Source organism: Eretmochelys imbricata, chromosome 5 (genome assembly GCF_965152235.1).
Source record: "Eretmochelys imbricata isolate rEreImb1 chromosome 5, rEreImb1.hap1, whole genome shotgun sequence".
NCBI lineage: Eukaryota > Metazoa > Chordata > Testudines > Cheloniidae > Eretmochelys > Eretmochelys imbricata.
This window is the reverse complement of record NC_135576.1, coordinates 13,076,435-13,101,446: the sequence shown is the minus strand read 5'-3', so window position 1 is coordinate 13,101,446 and position 25,012 is coordinate 13,076,435. Positions and strand designations below refer to the sequence as shown.

General features: G+C 47.7%; 1 protein-coding gene across 1 annotated transcript in view; it reads right to left on the bottom strand.

The window, feature by feature from the left end:
* Positions 1–25,012, bottom strand: part of ARK2C (arkadia (RNF111) C-terminal like ring finger ubiquitin ligase 2C) — a 107,091-nt gene that overhangs the window by 14,291 nt on the left and 67,788 nt on the right. Inside the window, exons 2-3 of the mRNA XM_077816204.1 lie at positions 9,025–9,334; positions 2,591–2,716 (exon numbers count right to left, since the gene is read on the bottom strand). Of these exons, the coding sequence (XP_077672330.1) occupies positions 2,591–2,716; positions 9,025–9,334 (436 nt within the window). The remainder of the gene's footprint in view (positions 1–2,590; positions 2,717–9,024; positions 9,335–25,012) is intronic.

Genomic DNA, 25,012 nt, shown 5'->3' with positions numbered 1-25,012 from the left:
AAATACACTCCCTTACCTTCAAGTGAATGCAGTCTCCACTGATGTATTAATACATTACAAGAATGTTTTTACATCTATCACTGGATAGACTAGTACAAGCACCCTGAGGGGAGATGAGTCACCTAAAAGTATATATACATATATACTATATGATTTCCTGACAGCCACTCCTTCGGTTTTATAAGATTATTGAACAACCAAGGCAAAAATAGGGTGTTAAGTGGTGCTTTATAATGAGCATAATTAACACTACACACACACACACACACACACACACACACACAGAGCACTATTCCATCTAGAGAGAACCTAAAGCACTTGTCAGCACATAGACACTGGGCCAAATTCTGCTCTCGTTGGTGTCAATAATGGGAATGCTTGAGAAAAAGAGACAGAAGAATCAGGCCATATTGATACTGAACTTCAAAGGTTACAAAGTCACAAATTAGGAAATGCCAGAATTCAGGTTGTCTGTGCAACCTTAATTCGTCCCCCTTGTGCATATGGATTATGATCCAGGCTTTAATTACATGATCATATGCTATTTTTCCACAGCAGCCCCACCACATTCAGGGCGCAGAATGGACTGTGCTCACTTATTGAGCAGCTATTCAATAATTTGTTTTTCCCTCGTTGGTCAATGTGGACTTGTGCCGTTTTCACAGCACACTATTCAAACCATGTCCTGACCTCTGTTCCCTCTAAGCTGTGCGCGTGCACGCAGATCCTAAACCCCGCGTACACGGTGAAACACCATGAGCACAAAAATTCGCACCGAAGCACAACAATTTGCACAGAAGAAATTTTTTGCACACACAGCCTGTCAAAAATTTGCACAGAAGAAATTTTTTGAGCACATGGCCTGTCAAAAATTAGAGGGAACACTGGTCCTGACAACAGAATGATTAATTTCCTGGTGGGCTTTTCTGTCGTTCTCATCACTTTAGTAGCCAAGCACTTCACAAGTATTTATTTAATTATTTATTTTCAGAACACCCCTGGGAGATGAGGGGTGCTATTATCCCCATTTTACAGATGGGGAACTGAGGTACAGCGAGATTAAAGTCAAAAGTATCCACTAGTTTTGGGTGCCCAATTTGACACATCTAGAACCTGATGTTTCAGAGTACTTAGCATTACACAGCTCTGTATATGTTCCAAGCACAGCTCCCCTTGACTTCAGTTTCAGCTATGAATATTAGCACTTCCACAAATCAAACCCCAGACTCTCAAATCAGGAACCCATAAAATGAGGAACACGCAATTCCTGTGAAAAGTTTGGTTTTAATGAATTGCCTCCCACTGCACAATAACACGGTGACAGAGGCAAGGATAGAATCCAGCTCTCCTGGGCAGCATTCAACTGCCTTAACTAAGAGATCCTCCTTTCTCTTCCTGCAATCCCTGCCTCATCCACTACATACCTTCCAAGACCATAATAGACTGAATGCACCTAATCTTGTCTGATCTCGGAAGCTAAATTAACCTTGGGCCTGGCTAGTACTTGGATGAGAGACCACCTGGCAGGTGATATAGGCAGCTTTTCTTCAATTTCTGGTCACTACACACCTTCCAACTGCTGTAACCAAAGTAAAAGGGGTTCTACAGACAACAGCTTCCTTCCCTACACAGCCCTGATTCATCCCCAGAACATCTCCCTCCTGTGCACTGAATGAGGCAGGAGCCCTGCTGAATAAATAGTATGTGATCATGTAACTAATGACGGTCTCGTAATGCCTATGCACATGGGGATCAAATTAAGACATGCAACCTTAATTCTGGCATTTCCCAAATTTTGGGTGCCTGACTTTGCAACTTTCATAATGTGCCGCCGACATAGTTTTGTGTGTAATTTCCTTGGTTCTTAAAAAAAGGAAACTGAAACAAAAACAACAGAAATTCCATTATGTGCTATCATATTGACACCCACACTCATTGAATTGCAGCCACTTCTGCAGTGGAACGTGGCAGCTGTTTAACAGCACATGGCAATTTTAAACCACCATTCAGGAGCAGAAGTGAAGAATTTCTGGGCTAGACTCTCTAGCTCAATGTGCCTTAGCTCTGCTGGCCTCTATCCCTCCCTCTCCACAGGTCCTGCAGCGCAGACCACAAAGAGAGGAATCTCATTGGCCAGAACACAATGCAGCAGGGAACTAGAGACAGCTAGGACTGTCGAGAGCAGCCTCCAGTCTGCTCTAGTTTGACTAAAGGCTAAGGCAGAGAATCAGAGTGCTGCAATTGACTTCAAAACAGTCTGTTGCACCCACAACATATGCTGTATGCAGCAGAAAATCTGGCCCACTAGTTGTAAGTAAAACTGCAGCACGAATATAGATAAGGAAATGTAATTGCCCAAGCTGGGATCTGGTTGGGCCTCAGGGGTTAATGCCCCTACTTGCTATACAAGTGCAAAGTTTTATCATATTGTAAAAAGTGCCATGGGAACATTATCATTAATTTATTATAGCAAGTCAAAGTATAAACATTTTCCCATAGTACCCAGGGGCCATGATCTTTAATGACCACAGTAGCTTATGGCTTTGGTTTTATGCCTCATCCAAAATACCAGGGGAAATGAAAGACTTACCAGTCTGTGCCTTCAGCTAAATACCTGGGCTGGGGCCCCATGGGTTGAGGAGTTTGCAGTTGGTGGCCGAAGTCAAAGCCTGGGTGTAACCGATGAGGTTGAACAGACATGCGCTCCTGAGTCCGCCTGCAGGGGTGAAGAGAAGGGCAAGTGTTTTTAGAGGTAAGAAGGTCATGGCTGAATGATGTCAGGGGGTAAGAGATGGGCAGATTGCTAGGTAGAACATTGTGCACCTAGAGCTCCCTCACCAAACATACCTTCCTTCCTTCCTTCCTTTAAAATACAGGGAGGAAAAGATATTGTTCTTCTGTGGAACTTTATTTTTTTATCGCACCCTAAGCACATAATCGCAAATAAGGCAAGAAAACAGCAGCAATAGAAATGGTCACACTTTTAAGGGGTTACAGACTAGACAGACAAGACACACAAGGGATGAGAGGGAGGGGCAGCAGAGGCAGAGAGGTGATGGGACTTGCCCAAAATCACATGGAAGGTCAGTGGCAAAGCCAGGAGTAGGATCCAGGTCACCTCAGTCCCTTTCCAGCACTTTATCCAAACTTACTCCATTTACAAGCAAAAACAAAAGAACGTTAATTTTGAGCATCAGCACCACAAACAGCCTCAAATCTGTAAATCAAAAAATATACTTAGTGGCTCAGGGATAGTCAATCTGCTATCCTAATTTGGCACTCAGTTATACTCTCTGTATCCATCCTTGTCTCCACATTCATAGAATATCAGGGTTGGAAGGGACCTCAGGAGATCATCTAGTCCAACGCCCTGCTCAAAGCAGGACCAATCCCCAACTAAATCATCCCAGCCAGGGCTTTGTCAAGCCTGACCTTAAAAACCTCAAAGAAAGGAGATTGATTCCGCCACCTCCCTAGGTAACCCATTCCAGTGCTTCACCACCCTCCTAGTAAAAAAGTTTTTCCTAATATCCAACCTAAACCTCCCCCATTGCAACTTGAGACCATTACTCCTTGTTCTGTCATCTGCTACCACTGAGAACAGAGTATATCAGAGGTCTCAAACTCAAATGACCATGAGGGCCACATGAGGACTAGTACTTTGGCCTGAGGGCCACACCACTGACCCAGCTCCCACTGCCCTGGCCCCGCCCCCACTCCACCCCTTCCGTAAGGCCCCACCCCTGCCCCACCCCTTCCCAGCCCCCATTCCAACCCCTTCCCCGAAATCCCCACCCCAACTCCGCCCCCTCCCTGCCCCCAGGGGGTGCAGGAGGGGTGCAGGGTGCAGCAGGGAGCTCAGGGCAGAGGATTGGGGTGCAGGAGGGGTGTGGGGTATGACAGGGGACTCAGGGCAGGGGGTCTGGGTGCAGGAGGGGTGCGGGGTGTGGCAGGGGGTCTGGGTGCAGGAGGGATGCGGGGTGCGGCAGGGGGCTCAGGGCAGGGGGTCCAGGTGCAGGAGGGGTGCGGGGTGCAGCAGAGGGTTCGGGGGGGGTCCGGTCCGGCGCGCACCGGGGGCAGGGCAGGCTCCCCGCCTGCCTGACCTGCCCCCATGCCGCTCTGGGAAGCGGCTGGAACCTGTGGGGGGGAGGGGCACAGGGGTCTGAGTGTTGCCCTGGCCTTGCCACCAGGCACCGCACCCCACAGCTCCCATTGGCTGGGATCAGGGAGCCGCAGCCAATGGGAGCTTCAGGAGAGGTACCTGGAGGCGCGGCCAGGGCAACACACAGAAAATAACCTGTGGGCCGCATGTTTGAGACCCCTGGACTAGATCCATCCTCTTTGGAACCCCCTTTCAGATAGTTGAAAGCAGCTATCAAATCCCCCCTCATTCTTCTCTTCTGCAGACTAAACAATCCCAGTTCCCTCAGCCTCTCCTCATAAGTCATGTGCTCCAGTCCCCTAATAATTTTTGTTGCCCTCCGCTGGACGCTTTCTAATTTTTTCACATCCTTCTTGTAGTGTGGGGTCCAAAACTGGACACAGTACTCCAGATGAGGCCTCACTAATGTCGAATAGAGGGGAACGATCACGTCCCTCGATCTGCTGGCAATGTCCCTACTTATACAGCCCAAAATGCCATTGGCCTTCTTGGCAACAAAGGCACACTGTTGACTCATATCCAGCTTCTCGTCCAACTTACTAACTTATTCAACATACTAACCTGTTTTTATGAATGGCGTTCCACAGACTCCACAGCTGGTAACTAGGAGAAAAATTTGGCCCTGCCCCTGGAATTTAGTCAACAGGTAGCAGCTCAGACCCAGGCTTGCACATGGGTGTGGCAGTTGGGCCAAGCAATCCACCATCCACCAGCAGTCTCCCTCATACAGCCAATGTGGCATGCAAATTAGCTGTAAATAGGGTTTCCAACTTTGGTTGGCCGTATTCCTGGAGGTTTCATAAAGGTTAATTTAAATTCCTGGAGACTCCAGGAAAATCCTGGAGGGTTGGCAACCCTAAGTAAAGGTGGCAGTGATTGGTTGAGTTATTTCTGATATCACAGTGGTCTAGGACTCCACGCAATGCACATAGATACATGCCTTACTGTAGCTGTACATCCCAGGGGTGGAGTTTGGAAAGTCAAAATGGCTGAACACTTAAAAACTGGTTGGTAACAGACTGTGAATTCCAGTGACAATTCAACCTGGTGACAATCTAAACAAAAAAGAGCTCTCAGCCATGCTTGTAGTTGTATCCATCACTTCACACTGACTCTGACGTTCTAGCCTTCAAAATAACAATCCTGGAATTTTATTATATTGTTTTTTCTCTTGATGATATGCAGGTCAGAATAGACCCCCTGCTTGCTCTCCTTTAGTTGTTTTGTCTTTGCAGGGCTAAGAGAAGAAGGAGGTAGTACAAGCTGTGTGTCTAAGGGCTGGTCTACTCACAGCTCTTGACTACCTGAACTGCATCCACACTGTGGGATTGCTTGGCTTTAACAATATCAAGTTTCTAAATTGATATAGTTAGAGAGAGACAAAAACTATATGTAAACAAGACCTGAAGTAAACAGATGAGGCTCTGAACATACAAAGGGTGAAACCTATGTGCTCAGTCTTTATGTAGTCAAACTCCTATTGACACTGATAAGGTGAGTGAGGTACAACTACACGGCATACATTGATACTGATAGTTTGCCTGAGCAAAGACTGAGTAAATCTAAGTAAAGAACTCTGGATATAGCCCAAATGGAGTTAATCTGCTGAGTAAACAGGTTTCATTTTTCAGAGTCACAATAAAACCCGCACGCTACAAGACATAAACCAGATTCTCCCTATTAAGGGTTTGAAAGAAACCTTCCCTGTAGACAGGCTATTCCACAGCTGCCAGCAACAGAGATTCTTACAGCTTCCTCTGGTACTAGCTGTTTCCCTGAACAAGATATGCTGGACTACATGAGCATTTCTTGACCTTTTCCATACTGGGACCCCCTGAGAACTCCCTCCCATATAGTTAGCATCACCCATGTAACATTGTGAGAAAGCCATAAGGGCTGTGTCCCCATTACCTGATTTGTGAATCCCCCAGGGGCCCATGACCACAAAGTCAACAACCCATCGATGTACCACTGATTTGATCATCTGAGGACATTTTTATGTAGAACTGCACTGTATGGTTTCAGAAGAGTGCAGTGTACAACCAAGTAATAAACATATTATCATTACCCTAGCCACAAATATATTTGCTACTAATCATTAAATCCACTTAAAGAACTAACCCATGCAAAACAAAACAAGCACAAGAAGAGTATAAGAAAACACCTTTAACAAGGAAAACACATGGAAAGGAGGAACCTTCACTTTGCAGCAATCCTTCCAAACACAGCATTATTGCAAAGCTTCATGCTTTAATTCTTGATCCATTAGTATAACCCACAAATGGTTTCCATATGTTTTCAAATAGGTCTCCCCATCCTATATTTTATATAAACCACTCTCTCAAGAAATGCAGTCTGAGTAAGGCTAGACATCAGTTTCCATCTCGGTTGAGTTAAAATTATTCTCTTTGCAGTCATCAGTCTAGTCTGCAGCCAAGTTGCCTTCCTTGACAAAATGTTCTTCAAATCAGATGCGTCATTTACTCTGTATGCAGCTGGATTATAGCCATCAAGCCTACATCCAGAAGGATGATCCTCTGTCTTTCCACAATATGTACATATAAGCGAACAGACCCAGAATATGGGATCAAGTCTCCTATATGGTTGTGAAACCTGCAGCAAACATTTATAGATCTCATACAAACTACCCATTTTCTCTCTTGCCCAGTATAGATTATGTACAGTTTTAAAACTGTCATCCTGATTCTCCTGTCATTTACACTATTACCTTCAATGACTTCAGGTGAATTACCCTAGTGTGAGAGAAGACTCTGTCTTAGTACTTTTAAATTCAGTTCCCCAACTAGTCTTATAATTAAGAAGCTAAATGTTTTCCCCATTACCTTTGTGTAACTTTCACCTATTCTGATCTCCCATGTGCTTTTAGGCCCCACCACTAAATGTACATATCTATGTATATATTTTATATGCTTAATGAGTTTCCTTCATGCATCTGAGTTTTCAGAGCATGGTGGGCACATCAGTCAGGTGTTTTCTGTAAGGAATCACTCAATGATTTTTCATACATAGTCACAACTGTGAATGTCACTCGTACTGGAACTTTTTTTAACTTGGAAAACAAACAAACAAACAAAAAAAAACCTAGTGGCCGATTTTCAGAAGAGCTGAGCAGCTACATATCCCATTCTATCTAGGGGCTTGTACTGTGGATCCCCATGCGATTGCATAGGTGCAACAGAAGTTGAAAATCTGCTCTGCAGACTCTCTCTTCCTCTTGATGATACCTGACCCTGAAAGACCACAGCTTTGGTGCCGGCTGAATCTGTGGCACAGTCAGGTAGAAACCAAATGTCATAGGAAGTGAGTGAAAGACGGGGCCCCAGGACATCATTGTTAGGATAAAGATATTCAGGCCTGTCTGCAAAGGCCTGTACTTTAAGAATTTAGGGGTATTCTTATCACTTGGCTAGTTCTAGAGGTATAAAAGAAAGAATCAAAATCACTGTCTGCTGGTGTAAGGGCCTTCTCTTACTGTGACAGTCTGAGGCCCTGTTCTTAGGCTAAGGCCTTTGGCTAAGCAGCAGAGGCAGCCATAAGCTGGGAAGCGATCGGTCACATCCTCACATTCCAAACTAGTCACATTGAAATAAGGTGCTATTGGGCTGTTAGGCACTATCAGGACAGAATTGTATTCCTGTCACCTCCAGAGAAATGGAAGTGCCTAGAAAATGTAAAAGGAAACTTAGTTTGATAGCATCCTGTCTGGCAAGAACTAGCTTATCAATAGCTGGGATGTGAAATCCTCACTTCTGTATTGTCCTGTCATTATAGTTCCCACTTTGCTATTGTTTGTCTGTATAATCTCCGTCTGGTTCTGTGATTGTTCCTGTCTGCTGTATAATTAATTTTGCTGGGTGTAAACTAATTAAAGTGGTGGGATATAATTGGTTACATAATCATGTTACAATATGTTAGGATTGGTTAGTTAAATTTCAGGAAAATGATTGGTTAAGGTATAGCTAAGCAGAACTCAAGTTTTACTATATAATTTGTAGTCAATGAGGAAGTGGGTGGGCGTGGGCATGTGGGTGAGGGAGATGGGAACAGGGAATGGGGGTAAGAAAATTGGAATCATGTTTTGCTAAAGGGGGAGATGGGAAAAGGGAATGGGGGTAAGAAAATTGGAATCATGTTTTGCTAAAGGGGGAAATGGGAACAGGGAATGGGAGTAAGGAAGTTGGACTCATGTTTGGCTAAGGGTTGGAATGGGAACAGGGACACAGGTGTAAGGCTCTGTGGTGTCAGAGCTGGGAAGGAGGATACTAAGGAAGGAAACTGGAATCATGCTTGCTGGAAGTTCACCCCAATAAACATCGAATTGTTTGCACCTTTGGACTTCAGGTATTGTTGCTCTCTGTTCATGCGAGAAGGACCAGGGAAGTAAGTGGGTGAAGGAATAAGCCCCCTAACAATCATTTGTTCAGAACCACTTTTCAGATCCTACAATGGAGGGATGCCCACAGGGGCATCCCTCCATTCTAACCTCAGAAGGTCTCATGGACTTCTGCATTTGAAAAATCAGGCCAGGGGTATTTATCCCTTCCAGCAGGTCGGACATGTGTAGAATGTTCTTTGACATCCAGCAAGTCAAGTCTGACATCAACTTTGTTTTACTGCGCTCCTGGAACAGGACATGGAGCCAAACTCAGCCCTGATTGAAATGTGTGTGAGACCCATTGATGACACTGGGTGTCAGCCCCAGCTACCTGAGGGCTGAGCTTGTATTGTTATGTCACATATGTAAGAAGAAACATCACCCTCGAGAGCCATGGGCTGGCTGGGGTGGGTTAGTTCATGGCCTGTAGCTGGCTGCCCTATTTCTTGGTGGAAAGGTCACTCACCTGGGATGAGGCATGACCCTGCGGTGCTGGGCCTCGAGGAGCTGCTGCTGGAGGAGGTATTGCTGGTGTAGCGCCTGAGGTAGGAAGGAGGGTCCTGTCACATCCTGGAACGGCAGGGCTGGCAGAGGTGGTAGGGGCTGGTGTAGTGGGCCGTTATGCTGGTGAGCTGTCGCCATGTGAGGGTTCAGCCCTGGCTGTGGCTGGACAGGGTGAGGGAGAGGGAAGTCAGCTGAGATCTGAGGTTGGGGGCCCAGATGGAAGTGCCGGCAGGAGGTAGCATGGGGGTGCTGAGACCTTTGAAAAGGAGCACCTGCAAAAGAAAAGCAAGTCTATCACAGAGGTATGCAAATACCGCCACAAAGGCTATGCAACAGGACTTCCTCTAGAATACCCCATCAGGAACAATGCCTGGAGGGAAATAGATTACACAGCCTCATAAATGTCTTCCATCTCTTCAAATTAATGATCAAAGCCATCTGTATGCCTCTGACCACATTTCCAAACATACCTCCACAAAAGCCAGCAGTTGCATTATGTGTGCACAAGCTGGATAGCTGCATTAAACCAAACATGAAATCTTTAAAGCATATAAACCTTCCTGCTTTCGCACACAAGACAGCCACAAACTCCCAGGATTGAGGAAGAAATGTTACATGTCCCCCAGTGCCATCATTGTCCAGGGTGGAAGCTTTATACTTTTTTTCTGAAGCCTCTTGCATTGGCTGCTATCTGAGACAAGATCCTGGACTACATGGGCCAGTGGGCTGATTCACCACATACATACCTATTTCCTTAGAACTTTTGCATTCATAACAGCTGCCATCTTGGCTGGCATACTTGGGATTGAACATGCATGCTGCACACCCACTGAAAAAACATCCTCATGTAGGAAATTAAAGACAGCAATATCATCATACAAACTACTTATTTTTAGTGTGTCTCATACTATAAGATGAGTGTTTGTAATAAAGCTCAGAGGTTTATTAGAATAAGTCTTCCGGTACAGATGAAAGCCGAAAATGTAGACTCTCTTATCCTCTAAGCCTAAGGCCATCTCTTTTATTCAGCGCAAGTGAAACCTTATACCAAAGACATCCAGCTTGTTTGTTTCATCTTGGGAGGCCTGGTTTTCATACAGCCCTTTGGTAACATATGCAAGATCCTTCCTAAAACTAACAATAAACCAGGTGCTACCTGCTAGAGGCCCATGTCCCTCTCACTCAAACAGACCCCAGCTAGTGCTAGTAATGGGCCAAGGGACATGAATTTAATTCCCTTCTCTACCACAGACTTCCCGTTTTACCTTGAGCAAGTCACTCAGAGCCTGTCTACATGGGATGTTAGTGCACAGCAAGCCAGAGTGTTAATCTACAGTACACTGGCTGTCGCCAACCGGGAGTAGGTCAGAATTCACTGCAGAACTGTCAGCATACTGTGCCACATAGGACATTACTGCATGGCAAACTAGTGCACTGTAGATTCACACCCTGGTTTGCCCCACACTAAAGTCCCATGTGAGACAAGCCCTAAGTTTCTCTTTGTCTCAGTCCCCGTCTGTAAAATGGGGATATTAGCATTTCCCTTACCACTGGTTTTGTGAGCATAAGCGCATTAAATATTGTGAGATGCTCAGACGCTACTGTACTGGGGGCCATATAAGTATCAGAGACAAAAAAATAATCATTGGCACTTCTATGATGCTTTCAATCAGAACACCTGAAACATTATATTCATCTCGTCTTACAACATCCCTGTGTAGGTAGGTGGTGTTATCTCTTTTGCCAACTCTTATGAATCTCATGATATTTAGTGTTTTTCTTCGGTGGCAAAGTGGTATAAAAAAAGTAGGTAAACTGAACTCCATATTTCCCAGATGAGATGTGGGTAAAAACTCTGTTTACCCAAATTTTCCCCTCAACTACACTACTGTTTTTTGTCAAGTCTTGGCTCCTGGAGTCAGGTTATTTCACGAAAATCTCAGCTTAAAACCTTCAGAATGTGACTCAGGTACACCCAAAAGGCTCAGCACCCCAAAAAAAAAAAAAAGAAAAAGAACCCTGGATTTATCATTTTCTTAAAAAAAAGTCTCATGGTTTTTAGGGCTTGACTAATATTTTAATATTTGGGGTTGACAGTATCAGATTCACTTTATAGACAGGTAAAATGAGGCATATGGAAGTTAAGTGACTTGCCCAGGGCCACACAGAAACCTACTGGCAGAGCCACAATTAGGACCCAGGCAATGAATCGGCATCCCTTTGGCAAAGGAGTCTGTAACGAATTAAGGGTGCGCAGCATCTCACTACAATTCTTTACAACTCTCCACTCTAACTTTTCTCCCATATCAAGACAGATTTCACTATGCACCACACTGAGACTGGCCCTTACATGGATGTATAGGGATCGCACACTGAGCCCCAGCCCTCCTCCCTCCCCTGCTCCCCCATCTGCATACACCAGGCAATACAGACCCTGTGATCAGTAGAGCACATGGATTTCTCCGTCTGTGACACCTTGGAGTGCAGAGAGGTCTGAAGTGGGGCCGTGGTTGATGGTTTAATATACTGCTCTCTCTGATGGAGTGTATCAGTGATCATAGTGCGCTGAGCGCTCCAGGAGAAATTCTGCTCCCTGAGGCCCAGCATTCCTTCAAGAACTCCCTTGAGGATGGTGTATCTCCAAACACGCTCAACATGGGGCCATGCATATAACGCACCATTGACCACTGTATCAAGATCAGTTCTTGCTGCAAGTCATTAGCATCATACACTCCACCACCATCCATCTCCTCCCCATTTGTGCGTGAAATGCGATTGCTTCTCAGGGCATTTAAATAAATAGACACCCAAGTACCTCTTGAAAATACAATAACAATTCTTGCTGGACAAAACTCTCCTTTCAGAACTCCTCTGAGAGAGAGTCAGATAATCTACTTCCTACAGCACGCAGACAGCAGGCCATACAGCACGCACACTGGAGATAAGTGGAGGTTGCTTTCGAATGCTTTGTTCATTACACACTTACTGTACAGTGGACTGCACGAGACATAACCCTGCAACTAGAACAATGCTCACAATTAAGCCAAAAAACACAGGAAATGTACCCAAGTTGAAGTTTTCTTACAAACTCAAATCTCTGACCAGGTTTGGAAGCCGCTTGAGAGAAGCAGGGTCCAGTTTGGGGTGAACTTGGGACAATGTTATGGTATTGAACTGGAAGCATATTATTTATTGTACTGGGTGCCAACAATTAACATGGTGCTTTGAATACACAGTAAAGTTCAGCCTAATCTGCAAAGCTGAGAAGTGGCTCCAAACTCCCTTAGAGAGCAGGGTGTTCTTATGCCAGGCAGTGTTTTGGGGTCATCTTAGGTCAGACAAAGGCAAAACAGTTTGGCCATCTATACTCTAGGGTGCCTCTACAAGTCAGAAGCGGTGGAAGAATTATGCAGTGGACATATTTGAAATTTGTGGTTTTGCATGAATTTGTCCTGAAACCAAGCAACAAGCTGGTGTTTCTAATGGAGGGAAGACCCATAATCACTGGCCGATTGAAACTAAGGGGACACCTACACTCGGAGCTGGGATTGTGATTCCCAGCTCGTGTAGACATACTAGTGATAGCTCTCTTCGAGCTAGTCCACCAGAAGTAGGAGTGTAAGTGGGGAAACATGGACAGCAGGGGAGCAGCAAAGCTAGCTCCCCCGATAACAAACCCGCCTGAACACCGTGGGTGTGTACTTGGCACGACAAGCACCTGCTGCCGCTCGCTGCTGCCTGTTCTCCCAAGGCTACACTCGTACTCTTAGTGTGTTAGCTCCAAGCATAGACACACCCTAAAACAGCTGATTGAACACACAAACCACCAACTTTTGAACAATTCCGTGTATAACCCGATCATACATTGGTTCTGATGAGCTCACTCGCTGGCAATGGTTGAATGAAGACATTCACACATTGGGAGCCTAATGAAACTGGATGATTTGTCTACAGCTTGGAGGCTCCATTACAAATGTTTCACGCTGCTCTGGGGCAGAATATTACACTCTGTATTTTTATCTCTGATGAAGACAGTCTCCATTAGACCCGGGCCCATATTGGCTAGATGCCTGCAGGAACATTCGTTAAGATAAAAGCCATAAACTTGCTTTGACGGAATTTGTGACTTTTTTTTATTCCTTTCCTACAAGCAGTGTGTGTGGTTGTGAGGATGTCTGAGGAAAGACAGAAGCTTTGTGAAATACATCTGCAGGCCTGTGGCTTCAAAGGAAGTCTTAGCACAGCCATCTTGAAATCTCTGTCACCTCTCTCTTTCTGTTGTGGTCATCCAGACAGAAGCAGAAACAATACCAGTACAAAGCAACTGACCAACCACACATCACAAAGAGCAAATAGTTACTGAAAATCACACAGGATGAAATCTGTTAACTAGGGTAAACCCATAGTACCTCCGCTGACGCCAACTGGAACACAATTAACCTGGATTTACCCCGATGTAACTGAAATCAGAATCTGGCCTTGCAGTACCATTCCTTTACTGAATTTAATGGAAGATTTCTCAGAGTAAAGTGCACAGGATCAAGCCCTATAGTATTTACTCCAGTAATATTTATTTTTTTTCTTTTTGCTCAGCCAATATTTCAGTCCCAGGTCAGATTTGCATTGGAACATAAAGTCACTGCCCATGAGAGATTCTGGGTCAAATGAGAACTTGATCCATTTATTTCAACAGTCCTTTGTTTAGACAGTAATATCTGGCACAGCAGAGAGAAACTCATAACTAAAGATCTGTCCAGAGACACCAGACTGGCTCAATGTTTGTGCTTCCTGTAATGATGGCAAGGATGTCATTTTCACTTTCCAGAGCACGTCTTGAGCCTGTAGGACATTTCTATGGCAAAGAGGATTATGCTGGAAATGTGTACATCACATTCAAAAGCCACTAATTGCATCCTTCCTGTGCCATGCTCTGCATAACCTGTCTGCAGTGGGAATTTGTATATAAAATCTCCCCAATGCATTTTCTACGGCATGCATCCGATGAAGTGAGCTGTAGCTCACGAAAGCTTATGCTCAAATAAATTTGTTAGTCTCTAAGGTGCCACAAGTACTCCTTTTCTTTTTTCAAAAAGGAAATGTAGTTCTAGGATTAAAGAAGGGAGATGGAGATTCAGATACTCCCTGGGTCAAGTCACAGAGGGCCTCAAGTTTCTATCTCCATGTGAATGGGAGATCTGAGCCACTGACTGGACCAACCACAATTGACTTTATTATTTCCATTAATGCACTTTGATCTCCTGACAAGTAAGCAGAGAGCTTACCAGTGAGAAACTGACCAGCTCACAGCCTAAAGGACTGGTCTCTGCATTAATAGCTGCTTTCTTAGGGCCTGCTCCAAAGCCCGTTGAAGTCCACTGAAAGACTCCCACTGACTCTCCAGACGAACTGGGAAAGAGAGTGTATGTTAGCATGGGGATGCATACACTTAGACCACCAAGTGATGAAATGCTGCTGCTGTTGCTGCTGAGGGCTTTTGACCCGAAGCAAATCTGGAAAAACAGCATGTTGCCCTCCTTTCTCTACCAGCAAGGTGGATTCAAAAGCCCACCGGGGCATCTCCTCAATGTGTCCAGTTTATTTATGTGCCTCCCTAAATTGGAACTTCTAACGCTTCCCTGAGGTTCTGGATTATTAACAATTTATGTGTGCTCTCTTGCTCTCAATATCCATTTTCCCCTTTTGCCACTTACCTGTACTTTTCCATCAGACTATGATATTTAAATAGTAACTTGAAGGGATATTGGATCAGCAGCCCAGAGAGGGACCCTACTGAAAACAATACCCAACTGCTGTGTCAGCGGGGGAGATAACAAATCACAACTCAGCCAGAGACACCAGTTCCCACTTAGCTGATAAAGGCTGAGCAACGTGAGGATCAGCAATCTCAGGGGCTAGGCCTGCATAAAATTATTCTGACAGTATGTTGCTTGGCAGCATAATGGTTTGACTCTCTATCTTCTTCCCTTCATTTCCTGGCTTTCCCTTTGTGATTGATCACATTCAGTCTCCCTGTCATTTCGCACTGACTCAGTGCTTGTCACAAAGTCCTCAATATGTCCTAACTAACCCTTTCCAACATCAAATGGCAGGCTGCATCCTGTGCTGAATTACGCCTATGTGACTGCATGGAAGCCAATGTGGCAATTTCACCCTGTGCTGATGTAGAATGGACAAAACACAAAAGGTTTGGGATGGCTCAGGAAAATAGCCCTGTGTCTAACTGCTTAGCCCACGAAAGCTTATGCTCAAATAAATTTGTTAGTCTCTAAGGTGCCACAAGTACTCCTGTTCTTTTTGCTTATCCAAATGATTAACAGGGGGAAAGATAGTACAGTGGTTATAGTAGCCTAAGGCTTGTCTAAGCAAACACTCAGTTTGCGGCAGCTGGGGTGTCAATCTACCCTGCACTAGCGTGCCCAGCATTAAGTGTCTGTCTGGTTTCTGCTGCCACACATTAAAAGTCTCCTAGGGTGTTTTGATCTACCCGTTTCAAAGCAGGGCAGATCAAAGGGCACTAGGAACTTTTAGTGAATGGCAGCACAGTCCACACAGACACTTAATGTGGGGCATGCCAGTGCAGGGCAGATTGACACCCCAGCTTGCTGTGAACTGAGGCCTGGTCTGCACTTAAAAGTTAGGTGAATATAGCTATGGCAGTCAGGGGCTGTGAAAGTCACACCTCTAAGCCCCATAGCTAAGTCAACCTAACCCCCAGCATATGTAAGCGGGGGAATAGTCCCGCTACTGCAGGCAACTTTCTTGGCTTCTGCACTACCCCAGTGAAGTGGGCAAGCAAAAGGATCCGAGTCCTCACTTCCACTTCCTTTACCCAGTGGCCTCTCTGCCCTTGAGGGCTCCCCTTCCACTCTCCTGTCTGGCAGAGTCCTCATCAAGGCTGGGCCCAGAATTCCAGGGGGGGCTCAACCCCCAACCCTGCTGTGGTCACCCAGGACAGGGGCTAGGGTGTCCCCACTCCGGGGTACTCTCTCCGCACTGGGTGCTTCTCTGACCCACTGACCATTACATACAATTGAAAGCAAATGCAAGTTATTTAATCAACAATTAATTTTAAAAAGAATAAGGAAAAATGGGAAAGGTTAAAGGAAACACATCAACCTGCTCTGTGGCAGGGAACATCACAAATAGTGTCTCTGGAATGTCAGGGCAGTTCACAGTCTGTTCCTTGTATGTCCCAGGCCTTCTTCTCAGGCCCTGGCTGTGCTGTAGGGATGCTGTGGGTTGGACACTTGCTCTGGTGGTGGCCACACACTCTAGGTGGTAGGACCCTTCTTCCCAGTGTCACCCCCGCCCTGTTGGGGTTACGATCCAAGCCTGGCCTGCAGAGCCCCTTAGCTGAGGCATCTCCCTGTGCTGGGTCTGCTGCCCAGGGTCCCCCTCGGTCTCCCCAGCTGCTCACCGCACCCAGCTCCGGACTGCTCCAGCCCCAGCTCCACCGCTCTGTCTCTGCACTGCTGCTGCTGCTCTGCCTCCAGCACCCTGGGCTGCTTCTTTGGCCACTCTGCCTCTGGTTGCTCCTAGCACAGGTTTGCTCTGCAGGCTGCTTCTGTGACTCTGCTCCTAGCATTGACCTGCTTCGTGGCCTGCTTTTCTGGCCCCTCTGGCTCTGGTTGCTGCAGCTCTGCTCCCAGGGCAAGTCTGCTCTTTCTGTGCTGTGCCTCTGGCTTTGGGGCTGCAGCTCTGCTCCCAGGACAGGGTCTGCTCTCTCTGGGTTGCTTTTCTGGTCCCTCTGGATCTGGCACAGCTCTGCTCCCCAGCTTAGCTCGGGTCCCTGCTTTCCCCTTAGCTCGGCCCCACTCTGTCTGACCCAGGCAATTCAAGCTCACACAGAGGAGGACGGGACCTCCCTGGCCTCCTGACTCCCTGATTAGCATGCCCGCCCTGTCATTCAGGCTGACCTGGAGCATTGGCCTCTCCCCATTGTTCCTGGGGACTATCAGTCTCAGGGTCCTGATTTCCCATAGACCCTTCCCCTTTTAGTACTTGGAGCTAGCCAACCAAAACACCCCCACTGAATGTTAGTAAGGGGGCAACAGTCCCCTTACACTTAGATGCACGTGGTTGACAGAAGACTTCTGCCTTTGGCTAGCTACTGCTGCGGAGGGAGATGGATTTCCTACAACAACAGAAAACCCCCTTTGTCAAGGTTCCTTCCCCACTCTGAACTCTAGGGTACAGATGTGGGGACCTGCATGAAAAAACCCCTAAGCTTATTTTTACCAGCTTAGGTTAAAACTTCCCCAAGGTACAAACTATTTTATCTTTTGCCCCTTGACTTTATTGCTGCCATCACCAAGCGTCTTACAAATATATAACCGGGAAAGAGCCCACTTGGAAATGTCTTTCCCTCCAAAATCCTCCTAAACCCTATACCCCCTTTCCTGGGGAAGGCTTGATAAAAATCCTCACCAATTTGCATAGGTGAACACAGACCCAAACCCTTGGATCTTAAGAACAATGAAAAAGCAATCAGGTTCTTAAAAGAGGAATTTTAATTGAAGAAAAAGTAAAAGAATCACCTCTGTAAAATCAGGATGGTAAATACCTTACACGGTAATCAGATTCAAAACATAGAGAATCCCTTTAGGCAAAACCTTAAGTTACAAAAAGACATAAAAACCAGAATATACATTCCATTCAGCGCAACTTATTTTATCAGCCATTTAAACAAAACAGAATCTAACGCATATCTAACTAGATTGCTTATTAGCCCTTTACAGGAGTTCTGACCTGCATTCCTGCTCTGGTCCCAGCAAAGGCAACACACAGACCGAGAGAACCTCTGTTTCTCCCCTCTCCAGCTTTGAAAGTATCTTGTCTCCTCATTGGTCATTTTGGTCAGGTGCCAGCGAGGTTATCCTAGCTTCTTAACCCTTTACAGGTGAAAGGGTTTTTTCCTCTGGCCAGGAGGGATTTAAAGGTGGTTAGCCTTCCCTTTCTATTTATGACCCCCTTCCATTGCTGTAGGAAGTGGCTACATTACGCAACAGCACAGCTATGGCACCATAGCTGCTGCACTCGGAGAGTAGCCAGGGCCTAATCATTAGTTTAGACATGCCCTCGGGACCTAGGAGGCCTGGGTTCAAGCTCTTGTTTCTCTTTGAGCTTGGGCAAATCACTTAGAGCCAGATCCTCAAAGGTATTTGTGCTTAGGGCCACCATTGACATTTTCAAAACCGCTGCTCAGCTGCCTCCTATCACTGTAAGTGCCTAAGTCCCCTAGGCACCCACGTTCCTGCCAGTGGGCGTTTCCAAAGCCACCTAAGCTGTGACACCAGTCCACAGCTAACGAGCTGCCCAGAGCCCTAGCTCAAGCTGAAACCGCAGAGGCCCCAAAGCGGGATTCTCAAAGTGGGCAGGGGAATGCCTGGCTCACCAGCAGGACCTGGTCCTATAGGCGTGCTCCAAGAACACCTGAAACCTGTCGGACTCTGCAGCAGGAGGGCTGGATGGAGGCCACCTATAGGTGGGGGGACAGCACAGCAGCAGAAGAACAGGGAAATGTAGGGTGAGCAAGGGCAAAGGACACAGAGACAGAGGCAGCTTCACCTGTTAAGGAATGGTCTACCTAAGGGGCTGACCTGGCTTAGATCCCTAACTCCAGAACAGAGTTTGCTGCTGAGATCCTGAGCAGGCAGAAATGCCATCTCTGGCCCATCAGTCAGATGTACCATGTTAGCCACCTAAAGATGCACCTAAGCCTCTCTCCTTGGCATTGCACTCATGACTAGCTTACGCAGTTCCTTGCTCAGGTGGCTGGTTCTCACGATCCCCTCCCTAAATGATTAATTCTCCCCATGCATAGTACATGGAGCCGGGGTGTCTAGCTCAGGGTGGAGATGTCACGAGGCAGCAGGCAACATAGGATTAGGCATTGCATTGCTAAACTGAGCAGGTCTAAGGACCTGTGAGGAGCTGGGCCTTAGTCTCTCTGTACCCCTTTAAAATGGAGATGGCAGCACTTCATGTTGTGTAGGGTTACTATATTTGAACATTCAAAAAGAGGACACTCCACACGGGTTGTTGGCCCCGCCCACAGTCCACCCCCGCTCCGCCCCCACTCTGCCCCAGGTCCAGACCCCTCCCCACTTGGCCCCACCACCGCACCCCTCCTCACCCCCTGGCCTGCCACTGGCTTGCTGCGTCCCTCCTCAGTCCCCCACCCACCGGTCGCCTCCTCCCTCCTGCCACTCACCTCCTCACTCCCCTGCCAGAAACCCTCATGCCCACCCCGAGAACCCCCACCTGCCGCTGGCTCGCCACTTGCCTCCTCACCCCCGCCCACCGCTGGCTCCCTTGCCACTCTCCTCTTCCACCCCCGCTGCCCGCCGCTGGCCTTTTCACCCCCCACCACCTGCCGCTGGCTCACCGTCCGCCTCCTCACCCTCCTTCCCGCCCGCTGCTGGCTCCCTCACCGCTCACCTCTTCACTGTCCCCGCCTGCCACTTGCCTCCTCACCCGCCTGCCAGCCTGCCCACCAGCCACTGGCTCCCTCACCGCTCGCCTCTTCACCACCCCCCTCGCTCACCTACTCACCCCTCCTGCCACAGGACCCTCTGGCTCCTAGGATCAGGGGCAGCCGAGGGGTCGCCACGTGCTGCGCCCGCCACACGCGCGAGCTCCATGCTCCCATTGGCCGGGAAAAGCACCAATAGGAGCCGCGGAGCGGGTTTTGCAGGCGCCGGCAGCGTGCAGAGAGCCCTCCGCCCCCCCCACCCCCCGACCTGACCCTAAGAGCCAGAGGGACCTGCCAGGGGGCGAGGTGGGGAGTCCCGGGGGCGCTTACCTGGGGCGGCTCCCGGGAAGCATCTGGCAGGTCCCTCTGGCTCCTCCTAGGGTGGGGTCAGGTCGGGGGGGGGGGGGGCAGAGGGCTCTCTGACCACTGCCAGTGCCTGCAAGCCCCACCCCCGCAGCTCTGATTGGGCAGGAGGAAGCTGGTGCCGCACACGGAGACCCCCTCCGCCTCTGTGCCTAGGGGCTGCCCACACTGTAGGCTCCTGCCGGCGGGCGGGTGCCGGGAGCTGCCCCAGGAAGCGCCGCCAGCCCAGGATGTTTTTAGATATTTAAAAATTCCTCCCAGATGGTGATTTAAGAACTAAAAAGTCGGACGTGTCTGGGAAAAAACCGATGTATGGTAACCCTAATGTTGTGAGGATACATACACTGAAGCCTGTGAGGTGCTCAGATAGAGTACTGGGAGCCATGTAAGAACCATGGCAGATAGTCGGAAAGGAGCGGGGGGGAGCGGGGGAAATCACACCAGAGCAGATTTTCTTACTGGAAGCACCAGGCCACTTGAGACTGGGGGTGGGGTATTGGGTCCTCCCCTTTTATTTAATCTGAAAAACAAAAAGAGGTGTCAGGTAGCCTTACAAAACCAGTCAGCCTGAAGCCTAGCTATGACCAAGATGAGTACGCCACTTAAATGCCTGAACCAGATACATCAGACAGTTGGCCGGCCCACAATGTGCCATGGCACAGGTGTTAGGCACAGGCTTATTTAATATCTTTATTAACAATAATAAGGGGAAAGCCCTAACCGCTGGACTATAGAGTCACCCTCACACTCTCTGACCCAACGCATATTTCATTATTTATACACAGTAGAGCAACTTCAACAGGAGCGACGGAGAGGCCATAGGTGCCAACTCCATGGGTGCTCCGGGGCTCTGCACCCATTGGCAGCCAAGCTCCCTGCCCCGCCCCGCCTCAACTCACCTCCTCCCCTGAGCGCACCACGTCCCCACTCCTCCCCCTACCTCCCAGTGCTTGCTGCTGCCAAACAGCTGTAGCAAGCTCCAGGAGGGAGGAGCAGGAACATGGCGCGCTCAGGGGAGGAGGAGGGGAAGAGGTAGCACCGGGGCGGGGATTTGGGGAAGGAGTCGGAATAGGAGCAGGGAGGGGGCAGAGACTTTGGGGAAGGGGTTGGAATGGGGGAGGGGCAGGGGTGGAGTCAGGGTGGGGACAGGGGCAGAGCACCCACCGGTGCAAGTAGAAGTCAGCACCTATGGGAGAGGCCCACATTAGAATATCCCAAGGTGCAGTGGCTATATCAGTCACCTGAGAAGTAAAAGACCTATGTTCAAATCCCTTTGCTGCATCAGGTGGGAGGCAATTGAACCAGGATCTCCTTCCTCACAGGTGAGTACCCTAACTGCTGGCCTATGGGTTCTAGCATAGACCTGCTCCTCCGCCCACCATTTTGCCTGGCATTAGGCGTGTGTCAGGAACCCCTACCAGACTGGGCCCCATAGCAAGATGGCTGTTGCCTATCTCTGCCTGCTCTGAGGATCCCACTGGGGCCCTTGGGATATGTCTACACACCCGCAGCTGGCCCATTTCAGCTAACTCAGGCTTGCAGGGCTTGGACTACAGGGCTGTAAAACTGTGGTGTAGCCATTCGGTCTGGAGACCGAGCTCTGGGGGCTCACAAATGGGGAAGGTCCCAGGCTCCAGCCCAAGCCCAAACATCTACACAGCAATTTTACAGTCCCGCAGTCCGAGCCCCATGAGCCCGAGTCAGCTGACCTGGGGCAGCCCCAGGTGTTGAACTGCAGTGCAGACAGACCCTTACATGCGAGATGGTGCCTACAATGAGGTGTTGTGCCCATGTCCAGTGACAGGCACTTAGGCAACATGGGGACTTTTACAGCAAAATTTAAGGCGCCAAGAGATTCAGGTGACCCCAGAGTTTGGTGGCAGCTTAGTGGTGTCTAAATTTGGGCTTTGGGAGCTAGGCAACTAAATCCTTTTGTAGATGTGCGACTCAGTGATTACAACTCTGCCCTCAATTCACTATGGGAGAGATTGGCACAGCCCTCAGCAAGGGGTGAGGCATCTGCTGTGTTAGCCCCTGCATGTACTGTGTCTTAGAAACCCCCATTCCTCAACTGTCTCCTGCTTCCTCCTGGCTCCCTGGATGTAATGATTTACAGCTGGCCTTTAACAACAAGTTACTACCCACCCCACACAGGTTTGGAGTCCGAAGGACAAAGCCATGCCTTGCATTGTCACACAGGCCTATGTGACTCTAGGTTTAGGCAAGCTGTGCCTCTATTTCTCTGCCTGTGAAATGGGGGTAATGATACTTCCCTGCCAAGGGAGGGGGCGATGTATTCACAAATCCTAGAATTGTGCTTTAAGCTCCCTGCATGGAAGGCGCAGAGCAATAAGATAGCAACAGAAACACCAACAACAAATGAATCAGATATAGTCCTAGCAACCAGCTCCAAGTCATGATCAACTTAAAGAATTTGAAGGGGCAGGAAACCCCAGCACTTCATTAACTTACATTGGTGCAAAATCTGAGTACTGCTAACTAATTATCGCACTTCATTTGGCTCACCTCCACTTCACCAACACAAACGTTTGCAACTCCAATGATGGCATTGCTGACTACACTGATGATCTGACACAGAGCTTCTCTCTAATGCTGCACTGCAGCTACCCGGGCTGGTGCTGCTGCATTTTCCAAGAACAGCTAGTCCAGAAGCTAAGCACCTGCAGTTGCCATGGAATGACAGTGCTTAGCATTAGTTTTGCTGCAGAATAAAAGGACGCCCTAATTGGGAAGTGTGTGATTTTACTCTACTACTTTCCCTGCCATGCGTTTTGGTACAAAGTGTCATAGCAACACAGCCAAGGAGGGCAGTTTCTGATGGTTAAAACGGAAGCTTGGGAGCAAGGAATTCTGGACTTTATCCCTGGCCCTGACACTGATTCACTGTCTGTCCCATAGGCAAGTAACTTAGTTTCTCCACATGTAAAATGAAGAAATACTTAACTAAGGAGGATGTTGTAGGACTGATTAATGGATATTTACGAAGCACTTTGAGATACTTTGATTAACAGTGCTATTACAGGCTTCAGTTCTACAACCCTTCACTCAGGGCTGGTCTACATCGGCAATGCTAAAGCTGCAGAGAGCTCGCCCAGTGCTCTAAGAAAACCGCCTCCCCAAGGGGCACAGCTCCCAGCGCTGGTGCGTTGTCTACACCGGCGCTTTACAGCGCTGTAACTTGTTGCGCTCAGGGGGGTGTTTTTTCACACTCCTGAGTGAGAAAGTTGCAGCGCTGTAAATTGCCAGTGTAGACAAGCCCTCACTGAAGTCAACAGGATTACTCAGGTGCATAAGGGTTTGCAGGCTCAAGTCCATGTACTCATCCATATTCCATGGGGAATCTGTATAATGAAACACCCTCTTTTCACACAGGAAGGAAAAAAATTGCTCAAGTCCCACAAATTTGTCTTCAGAAAGATAAGATGCAACACAAAGGCCCAAATTAATTGTAACGGTTGAGAATTCCCACTGTGGAAAATTCATCAAGTTTGTGGGGGACGAGGAGGGGAGGAAACAACTTTCCTTCCTGATTCTCATCAAAAGTTGAAATTTTGTCAAAATGTAGAAATTTTGACCATCTCTGCAAGTTACTCGAAAAACAGTGGGGGGAAGAATTTTCCCAGAAAAATCCTCAGAGTCCACAGCAATACAATCAAAGCATTGTAGGATGAAGGTTTGCATGTGGCACCATAGATGTAAATATGTTTTGGTCCTTGTTACATTCTGTAGCGTGGGCCCGTGTGTTGGCATCTAGGGCAGATTATTTTGGCCCATTCATTTCCCCACCTATGGGCTGTTATAATACCTAACTTGTATACAGTGATTTTCATCAGTAGAGCTGAAAGCACCTTACAAAGGAGCACCATTACCCCCATTTTAGAGATGGGGAAACTGAGGCACACAAAGGTGAACTGTCTTGCCCAAGGTCATGCAATATACCAGTGACAGAGCTGGGAATAGAAGCCAGGTCTCCTGAGTCCCAGAACAGTACCCAATTCACTCTGCCTCTCTGTAAGCATTGGTGATTACCACAAGAGTTGCCATTAAAAAAAAAAACCCTTAAAAACTGCTTTTTCAATGAAGATTAACTATCCATTAAAACACATTGAAACTCATTTTTCAGGGGATGGTTTGAGCTACTTTCTCAATGTTTCACATATTATCATTTCTGAAATCAGCTCTTTCCACATAAGATCACTAATTATGCTGCAATAACCAGGAGGTAGACGGAGCCTCTGACTCCAACAGGACTGCTGAGCTGGGGTTGCCAACTTAGTAATATTTAAAAACTGGACACTCCAACAGGAGTACCAGAACCTCACCTACCCGGCCCCTTCCTCCTGATGCCCTGCGCTGCCTTTTCCCCAGAGGCCCCACCCTATGTCCATTTCTCTTCCCCTCTCCCCTCCATCGCTTGCTACTTTTCCCTTCCCTCCCTCCCCTCCTCCCCCCCGCCCCGGGTCAGGAGGGACTCTCCTACAGAACCTGGCAGGGAGCTGCAGCCCCCCCCCCCTCCCCCCCACACACACACACAAGTAGGAGGCAGCCCCAGCTCAGTAGCAGCTGGCCGGGTGATGAACCAGCACCTCCCCATCTCCCACACCCACAGTAACTGGACATTGGGTGCCCAGTCAGTAGATCTGACCAGACACCGTCAAATCCCCTTTTCGACTGGACTTTCCGGTCCAAAACCAGGCACCTGGCCACCCTAGACAGCTCGTGGAATAGCTACTCACCAACGTAAAGGGCTCCTAGTCTGATCCTATATTGGCAGAACCAACATTCACATGTAAAGAACAGCGTGCACAATTTTATTATCATGCACCAATATTCCATCCAAGGTGTTCATAAAATCCCGGGATCTATAATGTGCATATAAAAAAACCCCTCATCAGTGCTTGTGATGTAAAAATCTGTAGCTAATATTCTCAACACAGACATACACGTTTCAAGCATTACAGAAAGAAAAGAAGTCCAAAAATCAGGTTTGCCCATATGAGTAATTCTACTGAATGCAATGGGGCTACTCTGAGGAGGGCTACTCATGTGAGTAAGAGTTTCAGGATCAAGC